The sequence below is a fragment of the Bactrocera dorsalis genome, chromosome 2 (genome assembly GCF_023373825.1).
Source record: "Bactrocera dorsalis isolate Fly_Bdor chromosome 2, ASM2337382v1, whole genome shotgun sequence".
Classification (NCBI taxonomy): Eukaryota; Metazoa; Arthropoda; class Insecta; order Diptera; family Tephritidae; genus Bactrocera; species Bactrocera dorsalis.
Window position 1 is genome coordinate 106,402,122 of NC_064304.1, and position 13,858 is coordinate 106,415,979.

Genomic DNA, 13,858 nt, shown 5'->3' on the forward strand with positions numbered 1-13,858 from the left:
TCTCCAAATATCTGTAGATTACTCGACAGGCCATGTTTTACAACTCTGACCTGAAACTCTAGTTTAATGGACTCAAAACTGTTCTTTCAAATGGGCAATCATTTGCATCCAAAAAAAATCATGAATATTGCGTTTAAGTTGAATGATTTGCCTCCTTTCTAGAGATAAGAATTTTTTTATCTATAAAAAGCATACTTTTATGATCATCGACCAATTTTTGAACACAAAATGATTCAAGGGCATTGCCAGAAGGTGACCAGATGACCGGCGGAAGACTTTCATAAGGAAATTATGTCGAGAAAGTCATGCCATTGATATGGTCGGTATATCAATTTCCTTTAGTTAGTATAAGTGTATATTTTCAGAGGAGGTTTTTGCGAAAGAATTTGCGAAAAGTTTCTATAACCTCATCTCGTTCTGTAATCAACTGTAGAGACGTTTAGGAAAAAACGCGCGGTAAACAAATATTCTCAAAATATGAAGTTCTGGGTTGCTTTGTAAATCTTGTAACAAAATTTATGGCATAACTAAGTAAAAATAAAATATATTTCTTAAAAAAATAGTTGCAAGCTTCTACTTCCTTTTCTTTCATGCTAAAACGTTCAATTTAAAATTTACTAGTACAGACTCTCTTCATATATACAAAAATATATTAAATTATAAAACGGTATATATTTAAACGCGTATATTAATATGTCAACAAATAAATGGACTATTACACTTTCATCCGAAATGTTCAATCAAATAAATGTTACGATGAGCTCAGCGTAATCAATTTACTATTAAACTTGATTGGTAAGGCAATGCAATCGTCTCTTACAAATAACTCAACCAATTACCGAAAACACACACTCAAACATACATATATATATATATATTCGACACTCTCCCGCACCAATGTGAAATAAGAAGAAGTCGCTTGAAACTGTCTTTCAAATAAGTTGAGAAAAATACATGTAACTACGACGGTAGTCATCAATAAAAACAAAAAACGAAAAAACTATTGATTGATGAGCGAAATTCACTTTTGCACAATTTTAAGCGAAAAGCAATAAGTTCGCAGGGAAAATGAAAAAAGGACGGAACGAACTTGTGCTTTGACAAATTTTTGATGGAAACCGGCAGCTGATAACGTACACATATGTATGTGTTTGTGTGTGTGTATTTTTTTTTACATACATATGTATGTATGTGCGTTTAGTCCTTGTGTCCAAATAAATTTAAGCATTTTCTTGGAAGCTCACTTATTTGTCCTACGATGAAAGTCCGCATTTAAAGAATACTTGTGAGTACCATTAGCTTTTCTTATGTTCACTGCTTTATTTTTTTGTTATTTCAAAATGTTTACATGTATTGGACAGCATAGGAAAGATATGTCCCTGTGTTAACGTCATTATACATATTTTCACTCTTGTTACGTAACAATGTAGCCATCATCAATGTCTTTCTCTGAGTGACGAAATGAAACACCTAGCTGTAAAATTCTTTGCAAATTTTGTAAAGCAAGATTGTGTTTTATATTTTAAAGTTCAATATATAGTAGGTTATACACCCTTTGTTGAGTGTGCATACAGTACACCATGTCGTATGAGCAACGCTTAATGTATAAGTTACTTGCATAAATGCTTAAGAGGGGGATAAGGTTTGGCAACTTTTTCTTTCCCTTTTTTTTGAACCATCAACATCTCAAGAATATTGTGTTAAAGTTTTAGGTCATTCGGAGAAAAACTAACAAAATTACAGCAGGTTGAATAACGGTACCTCTAACTTAGGTTTGCGCGCCTTCCAGCTACCTGCGCTGAGTGTACAAAACTTTGAATCGATTTTCCCAAATATGTAATTTTTAAAGTCGGTGACCAGCCTACAGAAAAAACTACTGCATCGATCGTTTTGAAATTTTGTACAAATATTCTACATATATATAGCTCTCGAATGACGTCGGGCTTTTCCAAAAATTTTACTTTCTAACAATTTTACAATAACAAGTAGGTCGATTTTTTCGTCTAAAATCGTCATTTTGGCTTGAAAATGGTACCAAAAATTTTAAAATTGAAAAATTAACAAAAATCGACGTGAATTGAAAGATAAACTAATAAACTAAAGAAAGCATTTTAATTTTTTGGTTTCAGATGAACCAGTGATGCTGTAGGCTGGTCACCGCACAAAAATTTCTTTTCGAGGTGCCTGCAGAGATCGACGATAAATCCGTTATTCCTAGCTATTTTTCGATACAACTTTTTTTATGTATCCTTCAAATGGTTGAAAAAAGGTCTTTTTCGACGAAACAAACCTTAATCCCCCACCCCCTCCTTTAGTCATTTCATGTATAACTTTAACTAGAGCGTAAAATTTGTATTAGAATATCCTTTCTTCAAAGTTGTCTGTTTAGTTTTCTAATGCAAAATTTCAAAAAATTCCACATTATATACCTGGGATAAGTAAGATGATATAGGCGCGATTTAGATTGCAAATGAAGAGCTTACTTCCAGTGGATTATTTTTTTAGAACAACTGAAATCACAGAACTTGGAAAATAGCGGACGCCTTGATTTGTAATTTTGCTGCTAGCTCTCAGAAATTGTCAAACATATTCAAAAAGTATATTCAAAGTAGTTCAATTTGATTTGATTAAAATTTAAACATTAGAAAACTGTGAAGACTCATATTAGATTTCGCTTTTCAGACGAGAGGATTAATGCTTGATTACTCCAATTTTGTTGCCGACATATGCTGCATTGAAACTTTTAAAAATTTATCCTCAACCATTCCTTGACCTTAATCGTAACCACATGACAGCTTAGTTTTTATGGAAGAATCCAATTTTTAGAGTGTCTATGCATCAGCATCTATTTATTTCACTAGGCTTGACTCTGATACTGTCAATCTAACGATTACATTAATCAAACACTTCTGCTCCATAAATTAAGCAAACTTATTTGGTAATTTTTCCTAGCACCGGAACACATATGTTTCTATGTATGTATTACACAGCCATTGACGGTAGTTAATGCTCCATTCAACCTATTTTATCCATTATCCACTCAATTAAATGTCAAGATTCAAAACTAAATGCTAGCGTTGGTACTATTGGCCACCTTAGTACCCCATTACCTTAGAAATAAGCACCCATTTCTACACACATTTTACACTGAATGAAGAAGTCTCGTAAAAACTGAAAAATTTCAAAAGTTTCTTTTCACCATATTGAATAGTGCTCCATCATCTTCTGCTATAAGTATAGTATCACTATAACATTGAATCCTGCAAGAAATGTAAGTTCATCCAAAAAAAAAGTTATTTAGCGTCAGTATCAGTGGCGGATACCACCTAGCCTGAGCCTTTTCATTAATGAATTAAAGCTCGAAGAGAAGGCCGGAGAGGTCTTTTGTCTTTTGTCGGCGGCTCTCTATGCACATTCAGACTGCCAGACCACTGTAGCATCTTCCAAGCAAATCGCAGGTTTCAAGGGAGCAGTAGATGCTCTTCTGCGAAATGTGGCTTCTTTGGGAAAGGTATGCTCCACTTCGATTGCAGAGCTGGTACCTTGAGCTCACTAAGAATGAGCCATACCTAAGAGTTTTGGGCATCACAACGGACAAATCCAAGTTGGATTATTCATAGTCTTCCGAAAAATTCGCTTATTTACTTAAACTAACATAACTCTCGAACCTCACTAGAACATCTCATGATACTGCCGTTGATATTAAGATTCACAGGTACACTTATAACTAGTATTCCGCGTCGGCCTAGTCGAAACTTAATTTCTCAATTGCCTACTCTATCCAAAATTACCTAATATTGAACGGTGCTCTCTTTTCGAAAGTATTATATGTGAAAACAACAAAAAATAAGATGAGTTGATTGCGATAAAAGGGAGTATACATCCTTAAAGAGGTGTAATCCAAGATTTTGGAAAAGTACTGTGGAATATGAGACTTCAAATATTTTTTTTCTTGATTTTATGTAGTTAAGACAGCTCTCTCTCTCTCTATTATTATCGATAAATATTACAGTTCAATAGCTAACGAAATCAACTGCAACTTCGATGTTATAACGCTCACAACTTAAAAGAGTAAGTGGAGGCAAGTGACAAGGAATTAGCAGTTCTGTACATCTCACAGTAAAATCAGTTTATTCAGTAATTTTTACAATATCATTATGAAAAGGTGTACATACCATATATACAAAAAACAACGTTTAAAAATTATTCAAATTTATTGTCAAAAAAATGTTGCCATTTTATGGCCGTAATAATCATCGAGCTGTGCTGCTATTCCTTGAATAGTTAAACAATTTGAGCGCAAATTTTCTTTACTTAATGGTTATGTGCCAATAAGACAAAGAATCGTTCGAAGTAATAAAATATTGCTGCTGTTCAGGCAAATGTTGCTGAAGACCGCAATTTGTCGATTCCAAGTCGTTCTCAAGAATTGCACTGTATCGAACCACAACCTGATGGATTTTGAAAAAGTATCTGGGCTTGCATCTGTATAAAATGGTTCTCACTTAAGAACTGAAGTCTTTGGATCACCGTAAACGTCGTGAGTTTACTGATTTTGCTTTGGAACTACTTGAAAGCGATAACGATTTTTTAAAGAAAATTTTCTTGTCTGATGACTCTCACTTTCATCTGAGTGTTGTGGTAAATAATCAACACTGTCGACATTGGTGCGAAAAAATTCACAAATTATTCATGAACAACCAGTACATGTACCTACAATGACAGTTTGGTGTGGTTTTTGGTCGGTTAGAATCATCGGTTCGTACTTCTTTCGAAATAAAGTTGGTGACACCGTTACTGTCCATAGAGAACGGTATAGATTGATAATAATCAACTTTTACGGCCGCAATTGAAAGAAGTCGATCCTGATAACATCTGGTTCACACAGAATGTGCAACAACCGAATTATTTCGAGAAAAGTTTAGAAATTCGATTATTTCAAGAAATTGTGTCATTGAATGGCCTCTAAAAAGTTGAGACTTAACACTATTAGACTACTTTCTGTGAGATTTTTTGAAGTCAATGCAATAAATCAGTTATTTTCTATTCAAGCATTATGACATATTACCCGATTTAGCGGAAAAAATACTCGAAAATTGGGATCATCGAGTTCGTTCCTGCAAAAGAAGTCATGGAGGCGATTTAAATGATGTTATATTCAAAATCTATTACCTATTGTAATTAACAATAAAAAAAACATTTGAATTTCCTTAATAATTGTTTTTTTTTGTTTATAAGAAAACTTATAGCTCTTATTGAAGAACGTGGTGTATTCGATTTAAGAAAGAAGTTTCAAAAATAGAATTTAGAAGGAAAGTTGCAGAATTACAAGCAAAAGTATTAACGATTATCCGTTTATATTTGCCATATCTAGAAAAGTCCATTCACATATATATTATTTAAGCGCTTTCGCATCTTTGTATCCAACAGGCTCATTCACGTATTTTTCTTTAAAAATTCTTGGTGTACTTCATTTTATTTCACTGACTCGGATCGCCATCAGAGGCATGACAAATGTTAACAGTCAAAAGATTATCGCCTTATCATACTTTTACAACACAGAAGGCGCTCCAATACGTTACCACCATCACTTGCTGTATAACCACATAAACACATACCTACCTAAGTATAAGTACACTTGTGTTGCATGCAACGTTGCATGACAATGCAGTATTCGCTGCCACTGAGAACATCAACGAAATTGAAGCGCATGAGTTGAGGGCATAAAAAATTCCGACTGTCAGTCAACAGCCAAGCCACACTTGTTGGTGGTGCTGAGAAATTACCAACATTCAAGTGATGGTTGTTATGGGGAAAAACGAGTAAGCTTGGAGGTGTTGAACGAATAGTAAGTAGCTGGGAGGTGTGAAATTTACGAGTCGAACGTCTCGAAAAAGCGGGCAACAGATGGATGTAAGAGTTATATGCAAAAAAAAGTTAAAATACTGTATGATAACCAGTAGCAAAATGAAAATATGAATGATTCTAAATGATGGAGCAGTATCAACAATTTGATGCGCTGAAAGAAACTGAGCTTTCTACAAATGTAATTTTAGTTCAAAAAGCATTATATTTTTACTTGAGGAATGAGCGATTATGAGAACGTAGTTGTCGTTCTTCTCATAAATTCTAGTAGTGTCCTGGTACTTCCATGAAATTTATACATGTTTCAATTTGAAAGCTTCCTTGTAAAATCCAGAGAGGTATAAGACTTTTACATTTTTAAGTCGACCGTTATCAAATAATTATCTTTTGCAAACACATGAACTTTCCCTTATATTTTATATTGCTTACGTCTTCAACTTGAATGCGACCATAGATAAACCTTTTTGATCGAAAATTGTTCAATTTGTTTCAAAAATATTTTAATTTCAAAAATTTATCTAAGTTATTTTCTTTGCCTGTCATCTTCTCCATTCCACCTTCCACTTAGAAATATACTAGCTTCTTCATTCGATTTTGAATTATGAAGGGACGCAATGAAAGAACCAAAGGTCGCCCACATCAACAAAATCCAATTTAGCGTTCCCCGTTGACTATAACATTGTGGCCGGCTTAATATCTAAAGAAATGTGGGCCAATGATCTCCTCTGCCCTTAAAGCAGAGCAAACAGTGACTTCTTTCGGAAGTAACGGTGCTCTTATAATGTCTTGTGGATTATCATCACCGCAAATTCGACAATATTGTTTATTAGCTGAAGAAATTTTTCTTGTTAAAATCAAAATTCAATTTGGTCCATTTACCAAATGGCCGACGCACTTGATGGTCATTCAGCTTAAATTCTTGAAAGGGTTGAGTTTAGTAAGCCCGCAAACCAAGACCTTTCCTGAAAATCATTCATAAAGTGGTTGGACATAGCTTCACTTGTTGCGCGGTATGATGGGTAAACTCATTCGAGTCTTCTTCGATACCATACTCCCCAGCAGTAATAGCGTCTTCCGCGAGCCTCCCCCTCTTTCGGGGATTCACGTCTTCATCCTGTTGACAAGCTGAAATACTTGGGGCTTGTCCTTGATAGAAAGCTTTCATGGATGCCAAATATTGAGCAGAGATCTAAGAAGGGATCGGTGGCCCTATACAGAAGTAAAAAGATGGGAACTCCCATGTGTTCAAACTCAGCGTAACCGTAATTAAGCCAATAATCTTCTACGGTGTATTCATCTGATGGAAGGTGTTCTAAAACGCGACAGTTGCTAAAAAGTTTGAGCGTGCCTTAAGAACAGCTCTCACTGACCCCTGATGTGGACATGCCGTAGGTGTATAGCTGCGAAGAACAGGGTTTGTCCGGAAAATAGTAGAACTGAGTCGATTAAAAAAAATGTGTTTAACCAATCGTTAAATTTTTTTAAAAACCTTTAAAAATAGACTCCTTCTGCGTCGATGCAGCACTGCCAGTGCGATTTCTAATTATTGAAGGCATCAGGGAAGGCATTCTCTGGAAAAGCCTTGAGAGCCGAGATGCATTTCCGGACAAACCCTGTATGCCCTAAGGCTCAGGGAAACTCTCTCCTTCTTCAACCACATGCCTGCAAATTTGGGCGACTGCGTCGCAGAGACCACTCGTGGCTCCCGGCGAGGCATATGTGTTTAGGGAGAAATCGCTGGAAAAGAGGTGTAGTGAGCTTTTTCACGGACGGACCGAAGCTAGAAGAGATAATTAGAGAGGAGTTTACTGTAAGGAGCTCTCCATCATTCTTAGCTTTAAGCTGCCGGATCACTGTAGTGTAAGCATTCACTTCAACATTGATACCTGCGCTAAACTAGCTAGAAGACATAACCGAAACTAACATTAGCCGTCTTAACAAATGTGTGATAGGCTCAAAGCGATTAGTCGATTTGTAAAAGCCTTATGATACAATATATAGATAACGGGTTGGCGTTCTCATCTGTCCAAGTGAGATACCTGCTCGGATGGACTTCTTAAGCTAACCTAACCTATTCTAGTACTTGGGGCGACGAACATATATGTATGTTGACATAAAGATGTTCCCACCCAGTCAAAATAGTACATTTCTAGCACTAACCCACCAAAAGGTCTCATCTTTTTCATTAAAATTATAATTCAGCGAGTGGTCACAGTAATCACCTAAGGTATTTTTCAAATAATTAACATATGTAGATAGACTATTCCTCTTTGGAACAGCAGATTTCATTTTAAGTAAGATAAATTCCTTTCTTGGGATGTAGATTTTAGCTTCTTCTTGAGAGTTTCTTTACATTTATTTTATACCTGTATTATATAAAGCATTTTGATTAAATTTTTTATTTCTTAAATCACTTTTTACTCCTTTCACAGGTGGATCTACGGCATTTGAAGCAAACAGCGGATTCGGATAACATCGAAGTGGGCATCGATCTGCAGGACTACTACATCTCTGTAGAGTGGGATATAATGCGTGTGCCGGCCGTGCGTAATGAGAAATTCTATAGTTGTTGTGAAGAGCCCTATTTGGATATCGTTTTCAATCTGACGTTGCGTCGCAAAACACTCTTCTACACTGTCAATCTAATCATACCATGTGTGGGTATCTCATTCCTATCGGTGTTGGTCTTCTATTTGCCCAGCGATTCCGGCGAGAAGATCTCACTTTGTATCAGCATTTTACTATCGTTGACTGTGTTTTTTCTCCTGCTCGCCGAAATTATACCGCCAACATCGCTGACGGTGCCGTTACTGGGCAAATATTTGCTCTTCACTATGATGTTGGTGACACTGTCGGTTGTGGTCACCATTGCGGTGCTTAATGTTAACTTTAGGTATGTAGCTAAAAATGAGCAACTTAGCAATAATACATTTTAAAATCAAATATTCTCTTCTTCTTCACTCTCCTCATCTTTATAGATCGCCTGTGACGCATAAAATGGCGCCATGGGTACAGCGTTTATTTATACAAATTTTACCCAAACTCCTTTGCATCGAACGACCGAAAAAAGAGGAAGCCAACGAGGACGATCAACCGCCCGAAGTGCTAACCGATGTGTTCCATTTGCCACCGGATGTGGATAAATTCGTGAATTACGATTCCAAGCGATTTAGTGGCGATTATGGTATACCAGGTAAGTTCTTATGAATGCACGTCTTGAGAATACAAAATAAATTATCGACGTGGTAGCTAGCTGGGCGAAAAGAAACCGTCATATAAAACTGACCTAGTATTATTTACATACACACCCCATTCCGTCATTGGAGGCTTTCGACTTCACTGTCATTGAAAAGGTGAAGTATTTGGACCTCATCCTCGAAAATAAGCTATCATGGGACCCATACCGTGGTTAAGCCAATATGTACTGTTCTATGATGTATTTGCCTGGTGAAGGGCGCTCGTAAAAGCCACATTCGCTAAGCGGCTGGAACGAGTTCAACGTGCGGCTGCAAAGCGGAATCGGTTGATTCTAACAAAATCGACAAACTTTCATTCAAATTCCAACAGAATGGGCACAGGCAAGAGTTCCTCTGTTATACCGTACATTCGAGCGCTGGATCCATGGGCCTAACGCGAAAACAACAAGTGTTGGTCAGCAACTGGCATTTGCGTGGTTACGAAAGCTTAGTGGCCCAGAAAACTCCAAGATGTAGGTGTCCTAACTGGATACAATCTCATTGACATTCAAACAGTGTGGCTGAGGATTTCTCCTCCCCAGCCTTTCGCCAGACTAAGGATATCACGGTTGCCATACAACGGGCAGGCGTCTTTAGCTGTCCAAGTGGGATTGGTTCCGGCCTTATGAAAAATCAACCTGTTTACATAACCTTATCCTAATTTTATTATACCAATATTGCTTGTTATTCTACCTCCTTCTGTTTTTAATTCATGTTTTGTTTGCTTACTACATATTTTAGACCAGTTTTATCAAGAATGGCTCAAATGAAGAGATAGAAGAATTTTTTCTTATCGATTTAAAAACTTACGATTTGAAATAGAATATAAATGTTTCTGGAAAGCAAAAAGAGTGAACGAAGTTCCAATTCAATGGAACCTTAATATGTATTTTGGAAGGAAGCATGTCTCATCTAAAGAAAGGTTGCGCATGCCAGCCTGATGAACTGGTTAAGTTCGTTCAATTTGTCGCTCTCTAAGTCTTGAGAGCTAATATTTGAAACAGTCAGTTTATTGCAATTATACCAATTGTTTGTTCGATTCACTTTCCCTCCAAAATTTTGGTATAAAGTTGACAGCTGTAAAAAAATCATATTCTCGTATAAAAAATCATATAAGAAAATCTCGAAATCTACTGCTATCACTTACAAATGCTAACATAATCTTACAAATCTGAACATAAATCCTGCAATACACAAACGCATTTCGTTCTAGCTTCCTAAATACTATGCGCAATCGACTCGTTCCTCACTTCATTTTCTTTTATAACATTTAATGTTTCGATGTAATTGAAACTTCTTGTTGCTAACATGTTCAACACTTTTTCGGCTTCACTGGTCAATGCCTTTATTCACACGCACATATGTACATATTGTATATTAGGGTGACTCAAAAAAGACGGATGTTTTATTTTTCGTTTCATACTCTGAAAAATTGGTTGATAGACATCTTTTAGAAACGCTCTGCAGGTATGAGCAAAGAGTTTTTCATGAACCTAACCTTCTGAAAGGTATTAATGGTTAAAATTTTACTAATTTGATGACATCGCTGTTAGATGATGCAATGTAAAATGATTGTTATTCATTAAGTTATAAATTCAGGAAAAAAACTTAAAATAGTCAAACTTCAACGGTTAATAAACAGTGATCCATTTCGAGGTTCACTATTTTTTTTAAGAAAAAAAATACAGAAATTTTAAATTTAATGGGGAATGTTTACTACTATTCGAAAGAACATTCTTTGGCATTATTTTTTGAAGATGATCTCTTTCAAATGTGGTCGCGGCTACGTCCCAGATGGTCTATACATTGAGTCCATTTTTCGATGAATCTTTCGAACATTTCGACTCGTGACTGGTGAATGAAACGTGTGATGTTTTCTCCAAGGTCTGAAGCGGGATTTATCGCATAGACTTTAGATTTTACATATCCCCACAGAAAAATGCTAATGCTGTAATATCACAAGATTATATGTTCACCGAAGTGTTCCCTCAAAATTCTTTGATTGAGGCGATGTGTGGGAAGTGACGCTGTTTTCTTGCAACCAAATATCGCCGAGAACACGAGCGTCAATTTCAGGCATCAAATAGTCGGGTCGACGCGATATCGGTCCCCATTGAGGGTTACGTTCACACCGGTATCATTTTTGAAAAAATATGCACCGATGATTCCACCGACTCACAAACCAGGCCAAACTGTTGTTTTTCTGTATAGAATGGCAGCTGTTGAGTCTCTTTAGGTTACTCTTCGTCCCAAATGTGGCAATTTGCTTGTTTACATACTCCTTGAGTCCGAAATGGACCTCATCGCTGAACAAAATTTTACTCAAAAACGTCGTATCTTCTTGTAACTTTTCAAGAGCACATAGAGCGAAACTATAAGAGATTCTACAAACGGTTCTTAATCGACTTTTCACAGGTGCTATGTTTTCTTCACTGCGTACTGAACATAGTCTGTTCGGAAGAATATTATCCAATAATGAATGCTGGGTGTCAAGATGGGTGATGGTGTTGCGAATAGTACGCTCAGTAAGCCGAGCGAAGCGCACGAAACACATTCTTTACAGAACGTGATTTTGGTAATAAGGTTGAACGATTTGTGGACGTTGTTCAGCCGTAAGTCTGTCCTTGATCATATGCCAAACAATACTGAACAAAAATAGTGTCTGTGAGACATTTTTTGAAAGTGCGAAGCAAAAAAAAAAAAAAACATTCGATTTTTTGTCCCACCCTAATTAATATGCAGTTAGTCGAATTATCAAGCAAACGCACATGGTTCATTGCACTCCAAGTGAATCCAAACACTTTTCGACAACTTTATGCAACTCTGTTGGCTTCCTTGCTGCAAAACTTTAGCCACTGCCTTATACTTAGCCACTTGCTGTCTGATGTTTTTGCAAGGCTTTTGTTACGACTCCAATTTTTCACTTATTACGATATATTACTTCACTTTTAATATCCCCTTTGCTGTAAGTTTGCTTCATAAATTTGCTCGACAATCATTTTTCATGTTGCAATGCACTTAGGCTACTTCTCTTACGACACGCACGCACGAGAATCCTGCCAAGCAACCAAAGCTTGCACAACCGCTACTCCACACTTCCTCCTCCAAATCCGTTGTTAAAGGCCTTAGACTGCTTTATATCGTGTATGTCTTGAGGAACTATTTAACAAACGGCATTTCTGTGCTGCTACTCATTCGGCGGTTACTCGGCACTGGGGTGTATCCAGCTGTAGAAACGTTCTTTGTCATAGTTTCAGTTGCATTTTTCGCTGCAACTGCTGGTTCGCAAAAAAACTTTAACAACTATTGTCGCTGCCGCCTACATCGTCGCCCGTCGCCGCTTTGCCGTCTGCCACCATTGTGGCTGCCACAAACTTTTGTCACATTTCATTGCTGACAGCCGCGTGTTGGGCTCAACCTCCTCAGCGCTTGAACAGCGGCGCGCATCGGCTGTGTAAGATTTCCAGCTCTAATTCCACTTTTCACATTTTATTACTTTTCTTCATTTCAACTGTCGCTCTTTCGGTCTCTCTATCTCGGGCTGTGAGTGTCTCTTATTTCAACTCATTTCATTTGACTTAGTTTTGTTGTCGCCTGTTTTATTACTTTATTTCTTTACAGATTTTAATCTGGTGTAAATTTATGAAAGTTTTCCGCGCTCAACGCCTGCCCCGCTCACTGCCTCCGTCGCTCGCTGCACTCCATCAGCTGCGTCGAAATTTAAATTAAGCGCGAGTTTACATGCCGCATTCGCTTTGTTGGCTTTGTTGCTATTTTCGTGAAACTATTTAACTTTTTATATTTTATTTGCGTTTTGTAGCACAAGTTTCAGTTGCCAAATGTTTTCGGTTACATAGTTTACAGCGATTTTTATCTATTAATGCGCGTTGTCAAATTAATTGTGCGTCATTAAAAGTTTTCCGCTGGCGAAAATATTCGAGCTTTTTTTACCTCGATAATGCTCACGAAACTACGCGTTATCTTTGTGATTTTCCACTACAGCTGGTATGCAAATTAAGCGAGATTTCTTTGTGTGTACTGAATAAAGTTAAAGAAGCTCTCATTAATATGATAAACTTTTATTTTTTTGGGATCTATTCGGCTATTCTTCATAACGAAACTGAGTATAGATTTGAGAATGCATTTTGGAAGGAAAATTAACAAAATATTTTGGCGATTAGAAGTATTTCAGGAATCAATTTAATAAAGCTAAACTATCGTAACGAGAAGATGATGAGGATAGTTATAACAAGTTAGGTGCGCTACGGTGGCTCATTCAAAAGTTGAACTTAGACTGCTATAAGTGGTCTGAAGACATAAAGATAAAATTCCTGTATTTCGAACTTACATGCAGATAAGGTAGCAAAGCGCCTTGTGGCCAAGAAAAAATTGCTCAAGCGTTTCATTTCTATTCGCACCAGTTCCATGGAAGTGTGAGCTTCTAAGTGTTCAAGCCTCGATTTCACAAACGCGGGACAATCAAGAAGGAATTGCTTCAACCTTGTCTTCTTCCATACAACTTCTGCAGCTGATATCGGATAGGATTCTTAACCTTATAGCGTGGACGCCAATAGGTCAACGGCCTGTTAGAACTCTCATAACTAGGCAGAGGCTTGCGATCGACCTTGGGCCAAAAAGGAACTTACCAATGCATTTGAGCCGATGGAAGCCCAGCGCTGGCCAAATTCCCGTGAAGCCTAGCTAGTAGTAAAACAGTGGAGGAGAAGGGAGCAGCGACTCGTTTCCATTGTACTGAT

General features: G+C 37.0%; 1 protein-coding gene across 1 annotated transcript in view; it reads left to right on the forward strand.

Annotated features, from left to right (window-relative positions):
* LOC105234121 (acetylcholine receptor subunit alpha-like 1) overlaps nucleotides 1–13,858 on the forward strand; it is a 240,840-nt gene that overhangs the window by 214,698 nt on the left and 12,284 nt on the right. The window contains exons 6-7 of the mRNA XM_049450344.1: nucleotides 8,298–8,758; nucleotides 8,844–9,058. Of these exons, the coding sequence (XP_049306301.1) occupies nucleotides 8,298–8,758; nucleotides 8,844–9,058 (676 nt within the window). The remainder of the gene's footprint in view (nucleotides 1–8,297; nucleotides 8,759–8,843; nucleotides 9,059–13,858) is intronic.